At 40.3% G+C, this 18,901-nt stretch overlaps 2 protein-coding genes across 5 annotated transcripts in view; one reads left to right on the forward strand and one right to left on the reverse strand.

The window, feature by feature from the left end:
- The window catches only part of LOC119658230 (moesin/ezrin/radixin homolog 1), a 79,558-nt gene extending 67,720 nt beyond the window's left edge, over positions 1-11,838 (reverse strand). Inside the window, exon 1 of one of the 3 annotated variants that reach the window (XM_038065504.1) lies at positions 11,669-11,838. The gene's annotated coding sequence lies outside the window, so the exon portion shown is untranslated. Of the gene's footprint in view, positions 1-10,061; positions 10,185-10,222; positions 10,633-11,668 lie in introns of those variants that run through there. The other 2 variants (XM_038065505.1, XM_038065507.1) reach the window with 2 other exon arrangements.
- Positions 11,839-12,139: 301 nt separating this feature from the next.
- On the forward strand, positions 12,140-14,921 carry LOC119658231 (frataxin homolog, mitochondrial). 2 transcript variants are annotated; one of them, XM_038065509.1, is made up of 3 exons: positions 12,140-12,323; positions 12,388-12,542; positions 14,539-14,921. In XM_038065509.1, exons 1-3 carry the CDS (start codon positions 12,248-12,250, stop codon positions 14,800-14,802), a joined length of 495 nt encoding a protein of 164 aa, XP_037921437.1. In that variant the 5' UTR covers positions 12,140-12,247; the 3' UTR covers positions 14,803-14,921. The 2 variants fall into 2 exon arrangements, with proteins under 2 accessions (XP_037921437.1, XP_037921436.1); XM_038065508.1 differs by having other exon boundaries at positions 12,143-12,323; positions 12,385-12,542.
- Positions 14,922-18,901: the final 3,980 nt, after the last annotated feature.

An 18,901-nucleotide genomic window follows, 5' to 3' on the forward strand; every position in this document is an offset into this window, starting at 1 on the left:
GACTCATTAAATGCTACTCCCTCAACGATGTGTGTCGGTTCTTAAGGGTTTCTTAATGGGGCACTGCTCCTTAAACTACCACATGGAAAAAATTGGAGTTGGGGTTTCGGCTATGGAACCAATGTGAAAAGAAGAAAATGGTTCTGCACTCCATATGCAGCTATCCGGCCTACTTAGATCTCGGACGAAGACACCTTGGTAAGATTTTCTTCACTCTCTGCCCCTGGAGAATGTTCTCAGATTCGCTAAAGCCTACGAGCGCCACAGTGGTAAGGCCATTGAATAGGCGATTTCCGGGGATAGTACAATAGACCTGACGAAAACCCTGAATGGTTGGAGTTGGATTGAATCAGACTTTACTTTTAGAAATAAAATCGTAAAATCACGTCAGATCCTTTGAAACGTTGATGTCTAGGCTTTGGATCTTTGATCTTAGGAAGGTTGGAAACTTCATGAATAAATCTTGATTGTCCAAAGTGCTATTCAGCTGAGTTAACATTTTAAATCAAAATGTATCATGTGGAAATTTAATATAAACTACGTAAATTCGCAAAATTTGAATACGATAAAATGCTGTAAAACTGGTTTGCCATATCTCACAACAGTCATTTAATTAGATTTCGATTCAAAATATCAATACCACATTCAATGGAATCTCCAGTCAATAGGTCGAGTAATATTACGAAAGGTTTTTCTCAAAATACCTCTTAACACGTATTTATATTAGTTTTTCAAATGCCCCTATCGCGGAGCCAAGCAAAACTTGGCAAACTTCATATTTGCGATATGCACGTATCCAAGATGCCAATATTTATTTTTATAATTTTACATTTCCACTTGATATTCACTCAATGTCGGCAGAATTCATCACAACAAACGATAATTTCACAAGAGCACATGATTCTCTTGAATATTCTCATTTTTGCATCCATTAAGTCCGAGCAACGTCGAAGAAAGTAAAATATCTGATACGACGGCGACATCTCATCTCAACAATTGGGTCGGTCGCCTTTTAGTCTCCGATTATACCATAAAAGCGAGTTGACTACCCATCACTCTGCTATTACTTTTTGCATTGGTACAACGCCTAGGTCACGGTCAGTCATGGCAGGCACATGGACTAGATTTCTACTGAACGGAAAAATATCTCTTGATGATTTGTCTCTTTTGAATAAAACACTTGATGAACTAACAAAAATCACCTTCGTAACAACTCTAGGATTTTTACATGGGCTGACATCATACGATGACACATCAGCGCCGAACAATGAACGTAATCTCCAAGATTGGAGGACATTGATTCACAGACCACCATTATAGTTCGGTAGACTGTATCAATTCTAGCACAATGCCTTTTGTGTATGTAGTGCTACTGCCTTTCGATAGTTGGTCCACTCAAATTTCAACCCAGCAGCCGCTAATAATTGTTGGTCTAGAAACAAATAAATGTTATTTTTCGTTGTGGCTCACTAAACGAAATTCAAAAGTTAAACAGAACGATCAACTGAGCAAGTACTACTTTGTTTTTGTAGCTATCGCAATTAGATATTCGAAAGTATGGTCAGTTCGATGGGTTGGTAGAGAAACTGCATTCTATAAAAGCACATATTTGTACGATTCTTTCATTTTTCTTATCACCCAACAGCAGATGTATGAAGAGAAAGGTGAAGTAGAAAATTGGAAAATGAATCAATGGAAAGTATCGTACAACCTTGCACGAAGATGTTCAATGGATTTAGATTTTTACACATAAAACTACAATCTTTATGAGAGACCAGGGTTAACCACATTATCAAGGTCAAGTCCGTTATTCGTAGAAGAAAGCTAGTTGATGAGAAGATGACTATAAACCGTATTGGATTTCGTGACAACGGTCTTATTTTTGGGAGAGACTTGAGATTTCGGTAAAATTAAATTGATTCATGGTTTTTACACAAAAGCTTAGCACAAGTTAACTGAGAAGGGGTGCCTTTCGACAACCAATACGAAATTTTCTAGTAAACTGGGAAATCGATGGAACTATTGCAACAATTCCACCGCTATATTAAAGTAGTGGTCCGACACCTTAAGGGTTCCTGGCAGCAAATATGAACGAATTAAATTCGAGGCCTCGATGTACATCGAATGTAGGGTTGTCACAAATTCTCAAGGTGATCCAATCGCACCAGATACCCGAAACAAGTCCAAAGTACGAACTGTAGAGGGCATAAAGACGAACAGCGAAGTGGTGGAGGATTAACAGGATTTACAACGCAAGCGCGTGATTCGTTGGCGCAACAATCCAATTGGAACAGGATCTTGAAGTGTGTTAGAGCACTTCCGTCAAGAGCGTACCTATACCTTCCACAAGGAAAGGATAGGCTCAGTGGCAGATATTACCTTCGTAAGCAGTGTGTCGATGAACACTTATGTCAGGGATAGGAAACTACACGGTGGCACTGACATAGACCCACCCCAGTTGAATAATGGATAACCGGCGGAGTTCCTCATAGGCTCGGTGCTAAGGATGTTACTCTAGAATGTGCTAAGGATCAAACTTCCGCGCAAGCTACACTTATTAGCTGGAAGATTTTGTTTGGGCATGTGGGATGTCACATGATCTAAAGTTGGCAGAATGCTTCGACTGAGGCTGCACCTGTCAGTAGTCGTAAATTGGAGTAAGTTTTAAGGGCCCCTGCAGAAAAGCATGTGGTAAAGTCCAGACTGCAAACCAAATACGGAGATGGGAGGAAAGAAAGTACACAATTAATGTTGCAGGAACGTTAGAATAATGCTCACAAAAGAAGGTGGACTCACAAGCCGATTTAAAATATTCAGTTTTTATGCGGAACCATGGAAATGTCCATTATCACCTGACGCGTGTTTTGATCGGGAATGGTGGACACCGCCAGCATTTACATCGTATTGGACTTGGCATTTCTCCCTTTTGTCTTCAATGTCTAAATGAACATAAATACTCAGAACACGTACTTTTTGTGCCACCGATATTCGCAAGTGAGAGGAATCATCGTGAACTATGCTCCAGGAAACCCTTGTGAAAGAAATAGAGACGATCATTCCGTAAAAGGTTGGATCTCAAGCTATATTCAGTAAGTTTCGAAAGATATAGCACCTACGAAAAAGTGCCAGAGAGAAAATAATTCTTACCCGAAGGACTGAACAATCCACGCAACAATCCATTTGGATCAGGGTCTTGAAGTGTGTTAGAGCACTTCATTCAAGACCGTAACAGTACACTACAAGATTACAGTACCCTGTAAATTAGTCACCTGACTGCAAATATGTGGAACGCAATCGACATTCCAAAGAGCATAGTTGAGAAAACCATAAATGGATATGGACTCCACGAGTTGTATGAAAAGGAGCAAATACATTGGCAAGTGTCAAGGAGCTTATTGAGGATGGAGTGCGGTTAATCTCTTTGGGACGATTTTGAAACCAAATAATTATTAAGAAACGCTTAAGCTTAAGAGTCTCTGATTTATCTATGATAAGTAATTGCCCTTCTGAGCCATTTATTTTTGGTGTTGCGTTGTCGTAGATTTGCTGGTTTTGCTTATAAACAATTGCTCGCAAATGATTAGTCATTCTTATCGCAAACTTTTATTCAGCGGTGACAACACGATTGTGACTCAAGTGTTACAAATAAACAAAATTGCCACATATGGAACAGTGATAATTCACTGGTGATAGATCAGGTACAATCGCACTTCAAAAATGTAAACATCTATATAGTTGTCAAATTGTATTGTCATATCACATACCAAGTGAGCTCACGGTCACGATCAATAGTTAAATCAGGATGAGATGCGGCTCCAATAGGGTGGAATTAAATACAACACAATCATCCGACCAATAATTTTATTGAAATAGACCGAACTACTTCACTCCGAATCCATAAATATTAGGTCATTTAATCTGGTAATCGCCTTCTCGAGCAACGTCGAAAAATGGAATGATCTCCTCATACAACATGGTCTCAGATTGAATCTGAATTTTGAATGAAACAAGCACAATCCCTGTCAGCGGCAGTGACCTGCCCAGAACTAGCGATTCAAATACCTTGGATCAACGCTATCAGCCAATGGAGAACTGCGCTATGAAACTGCTTCACGCATTAACGCAACCTGGATGAAGTGACGTTCCACAACTGGTGTTTTTTGTGATCGACGTATCAACGAAAGTCTCAAATTTAAAATTTACCTCAATGTCTTCCGTCCTGTCGCCCTCTTTGATTCTGAATGTTGGCCTACTATAAAAGATAATGAACGGCGTCTTGCGGTAATAGAAACGAGGATGTCGCGTTGGACTAATGGCGTGATACGTTTTGATCACATCCGAAATAAGGATATCCGCGATCGATATGGGGTTGCATCGATCGTGGAAAAACTGCGAGAGAGGCGTCTTCGATAGTATGGTCGTGTAATTCGCGCCAATGAGAATTCACTTGCCAAGATTGATCTGAACATAGAAGTCGATGGCATTTATCCCATACAGATTTGTTTTTTTGGAGAGACATTTTAATTGATGGGACAATGCCTCAGTGACAATCATCTGTTATTATTCTAATAATGAGCATATATAACCGGGATCCAACAACAACATAGGTGTTGAGATTAGATTCAAACTAGTCCTGCCTTCTGGATTATCATCGAAAGTTAGCATTATGAACAAACAATTTAAAATATTTAAATTAACAGGTTGTACTCATATTTACATAGTATCCTCTTCATGAAGAAAAAAATCATCTGCAGTGACTGAAGATCACGGTCCCATTCACAAATCAGATCTTCGTAAGTGATGCTAACTTTCTTTAACTAAGAAATAGAGGTTGGATGCGCATGTTCTTTCAAGATCAAACTTGAATCTTTGCTAATTAAAGGAGACGTTTGATCTCAACCGTTGTGCTGTCTTGGAATATATCGTTGAGGATTAGTCCAATGGACTCTCAGAATTGAGAACTATAGAATCTCATTTTAAAGAGACCTGCTCGTCATTCCTACCTTTGTACTTTCCACACAAACACAACTCATATCCATCAATGTCCAACTTCAAACTTGCAGAAGATTTCCTAACAACTCATCTGGCCAGAGTAGAGAAGGGTATTCCAACAACCTCCAGGAAAATGACAATCTAAACGTAATGCCCAGATTCACACAGCGCACATTACTCACAATAAAAATGCATTTTGAAGACGCGACACCAGCCACCAATGTCCTATAACTAGCGCTAAGTATAAAATGCAGAGTTCATCTCAACAAAAGCTTAATGCTTGTCGAAATTCTAATCAGACCCAGACTGGAATATGTAGCGTTCATGGTCCGAAATACATTAATAAAAAAAACTGGTCAGTTTTATAGCTCACTGCATCATTGCGCAGGCTTAGCCAAATAAAACTTAACGAAATCCTTTTCGACACGGCTTCGATCTCTTTGACACTGACGTGCTCTGACTTACATGCTTACATGGATATCGTCCATACAACGATCGATAAGTGACCTTACAATTTTCGGCGCTTCATTAAGGCAAATGACTAATATGTCAACTTTGAACTTTTAGAAAAAGGATGTTAGGTTCCGTTCGCAAATCACTCGCAATGAGATGGCACAAGTCGCTATCCAAAAAAAGATGGGCCATTCTTGGTTGCTAGGTCTTCTGTAAGATTTCTTCTTTGAAGGTACTATAGTGTCACTGACAACACTTAAAATTTTCTTCTTTCTATTTCTAATCGTCCAAACTGATGATTTCGTGTTGTACCGATATTATCACAAAATTTCGTGTGAATAAGTGAATCCGGCTCAGGAGGCAGACATACATTTTAATAAGGATTATTTCTACACAAAACATTTAGAAGTTAAGTTCCTAGAAAAAGGAATACCGCCCAGTAACGATTATGGTGGATGGATATCTCAAGAAAGGATGAGGACCCACAGCCTAGGCTTAACCTTACCAAAAGCAAACTGAAACATCACATGAGGCTGATGTATCTTCTACTCCTATTTTCTCGATAGCAGCATTCATTTCATCTGCGTGATCAAGCCACTCTTTGTTTGTTTCTATTTTAACCTTTCGTCCATTTTAACACATGTGTATGTGTGTCTGCATTTGATGGAGGAAAGGCAAAGCTTCTGAGCACTCAGACGGTAATGATCCATTGTACTCGATTCTCCAGACTAACGGAATATCCCAGATTCATTTATGTATTGCAGGATTTTCGCTAGAGGATGTGATGCTATCCGCTGCAATTGGAGCAGAGCAACATCACAAATCATATACCTGATGCGAGGCACTCACATAGAAAATTTTCCGTGGATTCCGCTTTCCCATTATCATCTCGGAGAATCCCTATTCTTAACATATAGGCAACTAGTAAATTACGGCCAGTCAGAATGCCTACAAAACTTCTGCAAATCTTCCTGCTCTTCGACAGGATAAACATTGCATTATGTTTGTTTGGTTGTGACAGGAAAAGTTAGGTATGTCAAACAAAATTAAGGCTCTGCCCTTCCACTATGGGAAGGTTTTTACGTTGTATTTTTTTTATAGAAACATTAGTCAATTGCTTGTGCCGATCAAACTGAATCTTCTTTTGCGAAGGTATCCGAGATTTCAGTTCAATTTATACCACAGTGACCAAGTACCCAGAGTAGTTCCTCCGTATTGAATCTAGAAACAGAGTTCAATCGGTTTCAACATTCCTGAACGATCTTTGAGATGATCAAAGGGTTGCCAAACGCCCTCAATACAGTTTGACTATTGCTACCAATTGCCACGCGCCTTTCAATCGCTCATCAATCACCTAGGTAACTACACACCATTCCAAGATCTTGACCAACAGCTAGCAAAGCCACATCATCTACACAAGTTTGGACATGTATTGGCAGATTGTGCATAGTAGCGAATCGATCAACACAGTCCACAGAAGTGGCGACAGCTTAATTCCTTGAGGACAGTCTTTCATTGTTTCTATTGTCAGGTAGAGATCAACACCCACTTCAGCACAGCAATCTCTGCATTAATATAGCATAGATTCACTTTATATTCAACGACACCACATCACAAAATTTTTGAAAAGGCGTACAGTCAAAGATGCTTTCAATGTCACGTGCACTCCTATCTCCAACTTGCCTTTCAGAGTTACGTCCTCTACCTTTGAAACCAAAAAGTGACGGGGAGACTCACAGGATTTTCCACACTGGTATATATATTGGTTTTTATTTAGTAGATTCGACGTTAGCGCCTTCTCGCGAATGAGGCCCTCAAACACCTGCTCCAAACATTTAAGCGAAAATGATGTTAAGTTGATATGTCTAAAGTTCTTTGGATTTGAATAGACTTGTTACCGAGGACAGGGCTTCCTTGAAAAATGTTTCCTAAGAGCCGCTTTAAGTGGTCTATACCTTCCCTTTGCATCGCTGGATAGATACCATCCATGCCAAATGCTTTAAAGTGTTCGAAAGACATTATATTAACCACCGCTTCCACAGTGTTCCGATTCCTCTTGTAACAATTTCATACTGAAAGGTTTCCAGAAACTGGCAATTGATCTGCTATCGCCAAAGAAGCCCTTAGACGCCTAGGGAGCTCCACTTCGCTGCCAAGAAGTTCAACTATGTTCAAACCATTTTTCTAGACTTCCGTCTTTGTATTACACTCTATTCGCCTGCAATAGTCAATGGCCCGGGTTATAGCCTTTCAGAAAAATTGTCAGTAAAGTCGACCAAATATAGATATGGGTATGAACAAAAGGATCAATGTTCTAACTATTCCAGGCAAAAAAATCGTCCAAACCTATCGTTAGAAATCTAATAGAACCACTCTAAGTTTTCACTGACAAGGAAATGCTTTTCTGATCATGAAAAAATTAAAATGGATTTATTAGACAATTTGCAAAATGTTTGGAAGTTTTGTTGGCTAGAAATGTTGATACAGTGAAATCTACATATTTTGATTCATTACTAACTCCACATATGTGGTCCAATTTTTCTTTTATAGCGTGTTAAAAAATATGCTATCATTTTTCTGGGCCTGAATACTTAGTAACGATGACCTGATAGTGAGACTTCGTCTATCATCCGCCTGTCTCTTGGTAGAGCAGATCATTAGGTTAAATACTTTTTCTACGCTCACGTTTATTAGACCAGCTCCAGCTAATATGCTACATGTTCGCATCAAAATTTATTAAGAATTCAAGGCCACTTGGTTTTATATATTTAGACGGCATAGAACCCGCGTTGTCAACTTTTTTTCACTTTTCGTTTGTTTTCTAAAAGTCTTTATATTCGCGAGTGCCCATAACCAATCCGGATAGTTATTCTGGACATTCCCATCTTTTATAGACCTTACCCAGCTCCAGAGGAAAAAGAAAGTTTTACACCAACACCGAGTTTTAAGCAAATCCTGCGAAAATCATTTGAAAATTGTGAAAAGATTTCGTCGATATCCAGTTTCACTGCCATAAAAGAATTTCTCATGGAAAACAAATCAGTCTGTAATCGTTGTTCGCTTTACAGACCAGTTCACTAGACAAGAGTAGAGTTCCACCATGTAATCTGCTTGATAATAATTGTTGCACTCTAGCTGGATAATTATCGCACTGTTACCATTAGCTTAGTGGGTAAACATACTCTCGAGACTGATCAACTGCCTCTTAAAAGGAACATTTGGGAATCTTATTGTAATAATGCTTCAAAACTGCAGAAAGCACTTGTTAGTTGTCCTATTGTAACTGCTTAGCTTTCAATTCGCGTAAATTCATTTTCCCGGCTCGTTTTCGAACCAGACCATTTTCCCCCAGTACTCTCTCGATAGTTTCACGTGATAATAAGTTACTATCGCAGCAATATATCAAGAAAATGTTGATCCCACAACATCTGACAGTGCATGCTACGTTGTGTACATAGCGAAGAAAAACTAGTGCCTGAACAATTTTATGAAATGTGATCCAAAAAATGTTGAACCCTCTTTGAAATTTTTCGGAAAAGAGAACATGTTGTGGTACCTACCAATAAATAGCGGAAAGACAGTGCGTAGACTGTTTCTATGAATTTTCTATTGCTCTAGATGCATTTCTTCTAATCGTCTTGCAACCACTGATTCATCTAGAGACTATTTTCTAGTCGGATTTAACTAGGTTTACATAAAACAAGATTCCACGTTAAAAAGCAGGCGAATCATAGCTTCCGGCAGAATATTTATGAATGAATAACCCAAGTGCCGGAGAATTGTAATGCAAAATAGCCCAGAAAGTGTTCGACTTGATTTACAGCCCGAGGCAATTCCTCGGTAAACATGCGGTCTTGATCAGCCAAATTTTATTGTAGGTAGCCTGGTCCCAGATGATAAACCGCAGAGAGAATGCAACATAATAACCACAAAAACGATCCCGAAATGTTCGCCCTTGATTTTCATGTACATTTGAGGTAAGTCCTTTGAAATATTGAAGCGATCCGTTTCTCTCAAATCACTGGCTAATCAAACCCGCCCTTGCTTTTGTTTCGAAATCGCAAGCACAATAGGGTATATACCCAAAAACGCACAAAGTAATGCGTCAGTTTCGTGACATTCATGCATTTTTGAAGAAATGTGTTTGGGTTAATTTCAAGGGAGAAAAGTCTTCAAGAGAAAACGAACGTTTGCAAATTATCACAATTTGAGGAAGATACCAATCTGCAATCGCAGAGTGAATGCATAAAAGATGAGGCAACAGTCAGCTCTTGATGGTTCTGTCTTCCAACGGAATTCGCCTATGAAAAGCCTTGAAGAGCATTTGAACAACAATAAATATTTCGTTTTTTGCTTACATTAACATTTAATTTTGCTAATTTTTTTCTTTCTCTCATTTGATTCGCTCAACTTCCGCAAAACTTTTTTGCTTGGTGCGTGCGATTTTATTAAGAGAGATCTGGGCTCGAACATCTGATCCTGTTTTTACTAAAAATAAATAAGTGGAGAGCCCGATTCGGGCGAATATCGTCACCTATTCAAATGTGATCTGGAAATTAGCACGAAATTTCATGCAACACCGAAAGGGGATTTCTTGACTTCATAAATAAACTTACGCCCATTGAATTTTAAGTGGACGACTCTTTGGTTTGAGGACTGTTGCACATGATCAGTAAAGTATACCAAATGTCTCATCCGAACGGTGAGCGATAGGCCGCCTGCACTATTCCAATAGCGACTTATGTACATAGACCAATTATCCACAAGTTTCACTTGCCTTTTCCAATTCAACACCAGCAAAGTAATTTCTATTCACGGAAATATCTCACTTATGAGGGAAACCAGACGAGTCTTGGCACAGCAACCTACGAATAGAGGAACAGGTAGCGAGCGGAGACAGGTGGTCGCTCGGAAAGTTCCCGGATGTCCCGAATATCCACACACCGTTTCTCACGCACGAGAGTCCGTCCAGAAAAACCAAACTGGGAAGGACAAGGGTAATTCACTTGGCTTGTACCGTGTGGCGATGTGACGACCGTTCAGACATGCAAGCGCACTTTGAGCGACAACCGTCCACGAATTCAAGCAGAGACTTCTGAACTTCTGATCGTGTGCACGGCTCCTCCGATGATCTCAACGTGCTCGCGACTTTACATGGCGAAAACGATTCAACAGTGCGTTCATGTGGACGAGCGGCCAGATATTTACTTTTCGCTGCCGGATTGTTCCGCTGCAGGTTCTAGTTGCGAAGCCGATGAGCAGGGCAAACGCGCAGGCGGCTAACGACCGCTCACACTGTTTGTTTGTCCGAAAAGCAGTTGGCGATCCGAGAAATTTGCATGGGGCCCATTGGGAGACTCATTCCGTGCATGATTCAGACTGGCCGTGGGTAATGCACCGAAGAGCGTCAACGCCATTTATTATTTCCTCCAAGAGAGTTCTCAATCGTTTATGGCTACGTCGTGCTGTGATATTTTCTTGAAAAATCCCACTCGTCTGTCGGCAGTCGCCATTCCCGCTCCCAATTCAGGGGTTCCCTTCTATCGTTTGTTGCTTGCAGACAAGCTTTCAGCGGCTTGGACACTCAGAAAAATGCGCGACCCATAGATGAGTAAAAAATCAAATAAAAGAAAGTTCGTTTTTCATTTTGCAACGGCCCAAATGGAGCCGCCGCCGTCACTCTTGCACGCAGAGTTGAATCGCGAGTCGCAATTGGGTCCGGCGAGAGATCGCCATCGGCGGCGGCAGCGGCAAGCCATCATCGAGACAACACAATTTTCCAATCAAGGGAATGTTGTTGAACGTTGCACGTAAATGCACAAGGTGAGTAATTTGTCGCGCTTATTGCCCGCTGCCACCTTAGGCTACGCCAGCCAACAAATGGGCAAAGGCGGCCGTTGCCGATGCTGCCGCTACCATAGCCTCGCGCCGCTAAAGAGGCAGCGAGTCATCTTTTCATGCGCGAGATTTCCATATTAAGTCCCAACCGTAAAAACATCTCGACGAAAGCCGCATTTCACTGCATTGTACTTGCAGGAGTCTACCGGAATCCGGGGTCCATACCCAATTCACATGACATACAGCCATTAAGCCGGGCAAGTTTTGAATTATGCCGGAATGTAACATTTCCCTATTTTACCTGACGGACGGATTTTTGGGGCGGGTTTCAATTTCGCACACACACAAAATTTTTCTCGTGTTTTTTAAAAAGAACTTCACTTACACTTTTTTATGGAACAAGGCGAATGCCAAAAGTCGAACACTATCTTAACCAAAGCACTCGAGTAAAATAAATGCTAATTGGGCTATTTATTAAACGAGTAATTCGCGCAACTTTCAACTTAAAAATTCACACAAGATCCACTCCAGTCAAGTGACACCTCATACATGAAGCTTTGACGAAAGGCCGACCGACATAGTACTTATTCGTTCAATTCTAGTACGTTACGTAGAAAAATGGACCAGAGGGTGTGGGGCCGTTGAAATTTGAATTCTCTTGTTATGATGCGAAGCTATTCGATGTGAAGTACCCTACACCCAATTTTTTGCAAGAACTTTAGGATCACGAAAAACCACAGCATATTCACTATCCTCTCACCCACTTTAAGAAATAATTTCTTGAATATACACCCAAAATTCGTTCATTTCTCAATGCAGTTAGCTCTTCTACAATATGGACCCGCTAAGATCCACAATTTCTCAATTCTGTGGATATTTGTCAGCAACAAGGTTATGTCAAGTCGGAATCTACCTGGCCGGGAGACTTCACTGATAAGAGGGGACTGAAGTTGAAACTATTCCAATGAGCACAATTCAAATTACACGGGTTATTGGATCGCTTCTGCCAGCGTTTAGGAATGCGGTGTCTGCGCGGACAAGTTAGAAAATATAATTTCAACGTTTATGCAACTTTCTCTAAAGATCCTTAACTCATTTCAGTAGCTCCTCCCCTCTCAAGGAAATGCACTACAACTAGCGACCTAGATCCAGTTCAGTATGAGAAAGCTTGTTCCGAAACTCTTGAATCCCTTTCTGAGTATTTCGAGGAAATCGTAGAGCAAGTGGATCACCTGAAAATGTCGGACATTTCATATGGGGTAAGAGCAGAACATTTTACCAGGTTAGATTTACTGAAGGACTTTCATAGTATGGACGTTTCATTCTATAACAAGAATTACAAACTAGCTAAGAGGATTACATTTTAGATATAATAATAATCGTTGTCGCAACAATCCATATTGGATTAGGGCCTTGAAATGAGTTAGAGCACTTCATTCAAGACTGTGACGGTACACTACAGGATAGCCTGTAGGAGGCAATGTGGTCAGCATTGCGTTCGCCCGAGATTATTACGCTGATTTGAACTCAGGTACTCATTTACAGCTGAGTCTACGGAATCCGACATCAAATCACAATATTAATTCCACTGCCACCAGTGAGATTTGAACCACGACCTTCCGTACGGCAGCCTTGTGTTCTAACCAGTGAGCTATCCGGGCATTTGTAGATATAAGCTACATGAAATAGGGCATAGCGTGCCAACTACGCCTTTGCGTCTGCGTGACTGGACCAAAAAAGCACACACTCCCTCTCAATTGTCTGCGCTATATGGTACTTGTCTAGGGCCGTAGAGTGTAAACTCCGGCCGGAGAAAATTATGCTGTTAAAATCGGTTCAACCCCGTCCGTCTGTCTATCACACCCGATTTGCTCAGAAACGGCTGAACTGATTGTTACGAAATTTGATGTGAACGTGTGGTCCCTTTACATGGAACGAATGGCGTCATCTTGTGTTGAAATTTAAGCGGGCTCCTCATACTCGTACATGCGAAAGGAGGGTGTAAATTTTTTCACAGAACATGGTCATGTGGGGTATCAAAGAACTTAGTTAGTCATACGACCACAGCAACATCCTAGAAATCCGGGAAATCTGGGCATCCCCCAGAGATTATGCCACATGCAAGCTGAACTTCACGAGAAACTTTGCTGTAGACGTTCCAACCAGGGCAAAGTGGAAAACCATCGGCGTGTTGCAAGATTATGACACAGTATTCTTTACGGACAGATCAAAGATAGCCTGTGGAGTCGGCGCGGGGGTTTTCTCGAATACACACAGTGTATCCAAGTCGTATGGTCTAACAGATTTCGCTAGTGTATTCCAGGCGGAAGTACTGGCGATATTGGAAGTCGGTCGATGGCTGGAGCGAGATTCGAGCCCCAAGCGTAACATAGCCATTCTGACCGACAGCTAAGCGGCCATCAAGGCCTTGTATTCAGCGACGACATCTTCCAGTCTGGTGGGGCAGTGCAGAGAAGCGCTGAACCGTCTGGGCGGCACGCTCAAGGTCACTCTCTGAGTTTTCGGGCATAGGAACATAGAGGGATATGAGCGGGCTGACGGATTGGCCACACTTGGCGGACACTGGGTAAACCATTCTTTGGGGACCTCAGAGAAATTTCTAGCTGCAGGGTGGGAGAGCTGCTTTCTTTCGTGAATGCTACGGGCTGGCTCTGAAGATCTGATCGATGTATTCAAGCAAGAAAAAAAGAATTGATGGAGGTATTCGATAAATGAAGCGAACTATTTGAAAAAAAAACTTCCGTTCGAGGGTGGTAGAGGCTCTTATGCTCATCGTAGGCACCATGTCGGAAAGGTTGATGGGAATCCTATTATTAACAAAGCTATAAAAGGTCAATAGGACCCCATGCGCATGTAGAATGTCAACATCACACTGAACTGAATAGCCGGACATTCTGCATGTACACTACGAACTATGCATAAATGGAATCATCGTGCACCCAACAAACATCAACAAAATCGTTCATACGGCTTCCGGTTGCGAACTTGTTTATTGCGGTCTCAATTTTGGAGGCCAACTGATAGCCGTCTTACAAGATATTTCCAATTGATAAGAAATGTGATCCAGAAGGGGGGAGGGGATATGCCCATACATTGCATTGCATGCATTTATTAAACATTTAGAGAAAGTACATTCATATTGAATGTTTTTTGCATTCACTCACATTATTTGATCATTTAACTCATTGAATTAATATCGATCTCATCTTAATTGATTTTTTTTCCCTTTTTAAGGATGGCGTTCTCACCGTTAATTTTGGCCCCACTTACGGTTCATATGTTATCAATCGACAAACGCCTAACAAACAAATTTGGCTTAGTTCACCTACAAGTGGGCCTAAACGATATGACTTTGTAGGTGACGTTGAAACCGAGAATGGAAAATGGATTTATCGACACACCGGTGAAACATTACACGAATTGTTGCAGAAAGAAATCAAGGAAATAGCCAAAACAAATGTTGACTTTTTCAAATTACCATTCAGTAAAGCTTCGTGAAATAGTGAAATAAAGTGAAATTTAGTGAATTAGTTAAATAATGAGTTAAGTTTATTTTCGCTAGTCGTAAGGTGATATCTGGATATCCTTGAATAAAATTACTGTTATTTGCAAGTAAAGTATATTCTCTTACTGTTTGTTAAGATTTTATGTAAAACAAAACCTTTTATCCCACTCAACAGCATAAAAAAAATGTTCAGTGTGTGGCTAGTTTATACAGGGTGCGGCACCATAACTTCCTTTTTTAAAATGCGCGCCACTCAGTTAGTTGATGTCATAGCGGAGCGCTAGTGGTCTCGTTCAAGAGGGGATACTGTAAAGTTTTGTCCCGACACGGTTCAGTCGCCATCATGCGTTGGAATAGTGAGGAGCGTGCCTTTGCCGTTGAGGTTTACTTTTCAAGCGGATGTTCGGTTATTGCAACACAGCGTGCATTTCGGAATCGCTTTAATTTAGCCCCGTTGGCTCCCGTCCCAGACCGCAAATCAATTGTTACATGGGTCACTACATTCAGACAAACTGCAAGTGCGACAAAAGGAAGAACTGGAGTCCCTCGGCCCGTTAGATCACCTGAGAATATCGAAGCAGTGAGAGCGTCAATGTTGCGATCGCCACGGCGTTCTGCGCGCAAACACGCATCTGCCCTTGGACTATGCGATCGTTCTGTGAGAAGAATTCTTCGTGATGATCTTCATTTTCATCCCTATAAGATTCAGAACGTGACTTCAATTCTCGGATGAACGCATGTGAGCTTCTTCTTGATGTCGTCCCCGAGGGTGCTATTGTTATTTTTAGCGATGAAGCCCATTTTCATTTGTGTGGGTCGGTTAACAAACAAAACATGCGCTACTGGGCTAATACCAACCCTCGAGAATTGCATCGAAAGCCTTTGCATTAACCCAAAGTCACAGTGTGGTGTGCAATTTCCTCAGCTGGAATTATTGGTCCCTGGTTTTTTGAGGAAAATGAGGTTACAGTGACAGTGAATTCGGACCGGTATGTAAATATGCTACAGATTTTTTTTTCCCACGGCTAGAAAATTTGGATTTGGGGGACACTTGGTTCCAACAAGACGGTGCAAATGCACACATTTCAAGAGCATCGATGGCTGTTTTGAGGGAACACTTTCCAGAGCGCCTTATCTCAATTAGAGGCGATTTGGAATGGCCGGCACGCTCTCCCGATCTGTCCCCTTGTGATTTTTTTTCTATGGGGTTTTTTGAAATCCCGTGTTTATGTGAACCGTCCAAGAACCCTACAAGATTTGAAGACCAACATCCAAGAAGAAATTGCCAACATAACACCTGCTATGCTAACAAGAGTTATGACAAACGCCAAAAATTGGTTTACGCAATGTATGGAGAATGGGGGACGTCACCTAACAGATTTGATCTTCAAAACAATGTAAATAAAAACTTTAGACATGTACCTACATTATAAAAAATAAATAAATATTTTCCGATGCATACAATAGTTTTTATTGAGTTTTGAAAAAAGGAAGTTATGCTGCCGCACCCTGTAGTTGGCTGGACTCAATAATGTATTGAAACCGGTAACAACTATGATTTGCAGCAACATAAAATTCTCAAACTCGATGAGCGCTCCAGGTTTCTAGACACAAACCAGATATTCGATATGACTCCACAGTCATCTGATGTAGCTTGTTCGCAAGATAACGCCAAAAAAATTACATGCTCACCCATTGCATTAGATAGAGGCACTTCTACATTGCTCACATAGTTTTATCCTTCGTTATTTTTCACGGTTTGTAATCACCATCTTTCTCGTTTCATCCTGAAATAGGTTTAGTCTGAAAAAAATATGCTCGTTGTTCTGTTCTGTTCTATCATTGCATTATTATTATCCGGGAATGTCTGTTTTTCGTAAAATTCTTCCCAGAAGAGTACTGAGTTGTCGATCCGCAAAATGAGATAATATATGAACGGGAATTTGGTTATCTGACGTTATTTGAGAGTTGGGAGGCTCTGAATTTTTTTCCACGAATTGCGCTAGGGTCTCCCTATTCCTGCGCACCCACTACCGACGCCAATGGGTGAGGAAATGGTTCCTACTTCTGTAGTGCAACGGATTATTGTGAAAGTTTTGACGAGAGAAAAAGAGAAATCCGTTCGATTTTTTTTACACGTTTACGGCCGCAATTCGGGAGTGAAATTCTCTTCAAACTCGCCTCATTTTCTGAAGGAGAGAAATGATTGAAAATCACAATCACGGTCGGCGTCCACAACTTTCATTACAGACGAAAACATTCGTGCAGTTAAGGAGCTTTTAGAGGAGGGACATCGCCGCACCGTCGACAAAATTGCTTCTTCAGTAGATTCAAGTCACGGAAGTGTACAGTACATCATCAGAAAGGCACTTGCATTCTCAAAGATTTTAGCACGATGGCTCGGCTTCTTCTCCCTGATCAAAAAAGGCTTTTTTGGAAATTTACCAGAGTTGCTGGCTCGTTATGCTCAAGAAGGTTTTCTCAGTTGTATAGTGGCTTGTGTCTCCTGGGTTCACCACTACACGCATGAATCCGTGTAAATACCATCTGTTTAGTCAGTTCCTTTTGGAAGTCAAAGATTCAATCTCGATGAAGAGGTTGCACTCTTTGTGGATAGTTTTTTATAACAACGGAATCAGGAAACTTCCAAAACGCTGGGAAATGTGTTCCAGTATAAGGTGTAACTATGTAGAAAAATGTTTTGAAATTATTTCGTGCTCAGGAAAATCATTTAAAAAAAATCCGTTTATATTTGACTGACCCTTGTACATAAATTCAAAATTATATATGTGGTATTAAAAAAAATTAAAAAATATCAAAAACTTTTCCAATCAAAAATCGAGGGTTTTTCAAAAGCATAGAGATATTTGTTGGCGTGGAATAGCATCCTCCTATCACAAATGAAACCAAAAATTCAATGAATCTTCAAACAGATTTTATATATTATATATAACTGGGGTCCATATGCCTCTGGAATTTGATCATTTAATTTTAAATTATTAGAGTTTAAGCCACTTGTAAATGGAGATTAGGCTGATGGTTAGTTAGTGCCAACTTATTTAGTCAATTTCCATATAATAATGAAATAATCAAATAATATTCCCCGAAATTTCTATTGCAAAAAAATTAAAATTGAACGTGTGACAGTGAATGTCCGGAGGCACTTCGGCAAAATGTGGTTTGCGGCGTGCAGGATAATGTTGCGGAAAGGTCTGAGACACAAAAATTAAAATGCATTCGTTAAGGAGGAGATGACACTGCAAGGTTTTTTGGTTCATTTTTCAATTTTCCGTAGGCCAAAAACTCGATTTTTGCTAAAAAATTGGGTGATTTAAACATTTAACAAAAAATTTAAAAAAGAAACAGAAGCTCCCAGGGTTATCTGGAAAATTACGTGAAGAACCGTTGTGCAAAATTTCAAATTGGTTGGTACAGTAGAATTTGAGTTATGGCGTACACAGACTTCAAAAATAGCAAGTTTAAAAAACAAACGATTTACAATTTGATACACTAAAAGACCCGGCCTAGAACAACAGATGTTCCAATACTCGTACCTTCATCAATTTTACTTCGATCGACTTGAAAATTTGACACAATATTCTTGAGATGTTTTGCATTAAAAAAAAATGCAAGGAAAAAACTACCCTACCCTTGGTAGGATGATGAATTCGGAACAAAGGAAATGTGAGCTGTGCATATTAACGGATATACTCGATTCTGAGCATCCATCTTCCGAATTGATTCTCAGTTTTGAAGCTACGTCTTCCATTTTCTCGAGACTTCCTCACTTCTTTCCATACTACATATTTTAAAATTCTTAGCTGATTCCCAATTTCACATCGGTGATTTCGAATTTATCATTCATCCACGAAGATTATTTTTTTTTTCAAATTTTGTCACGCGACATATCATAAATCGTCGCACATACGTGCTGCATACTCACGGAGATATCAATGACTAGAATTTGGCTTGTTTTCCACGAATTCTGCGCATTCACGACAAAAAGAGATTGAGATTTCATCTTTTATTTTCCCATTTTAAAAGATTTTTATTTAACGTCTTCCAACCGATATCCTACCGGGTGTCCTGCCC

This window comes from Hermetia illucens, chromosome 5, assembly GCF_905115235.1.
Source record: "Hermetia illucens chromosome 5, iHerIll2.2.curated.20191125, whole genome shotgun sequence".
NCBI lineage: Eukaryota > Metazoa > Arthropoda > Insecta > Diptera > Stratiomyidae > Hermetia > Hermetia illucens.

What these genes read in the sequence shown, in the direction of transcription:
- LOC119658231 (XM_038065508.1), top strand. Translation starts at nt 12,248, where the DNA reads ATGAGCACAATTCAAATTACACGGGTTATTGGATCGCTTCTGCCAGCG. An exon ending in TGCGGTGTCTGCGCGGACAA is followed by an intron (nt 12,324 to 12,384) that starts GTTAGAAAATAT and finishes AACTCATTTCAG; the next exon opens with TAGCTCCTCCCCTCTCAAGG. An exon ending in TGTCGGACATTTCATATGGG is followed by an intron (nt 12,543 to 14,538) that starts GTAAGAGCAGAA and finishes TCCCTTTTTAAG; the next exon opens with GATGGCGTTCTCACCGTTAA.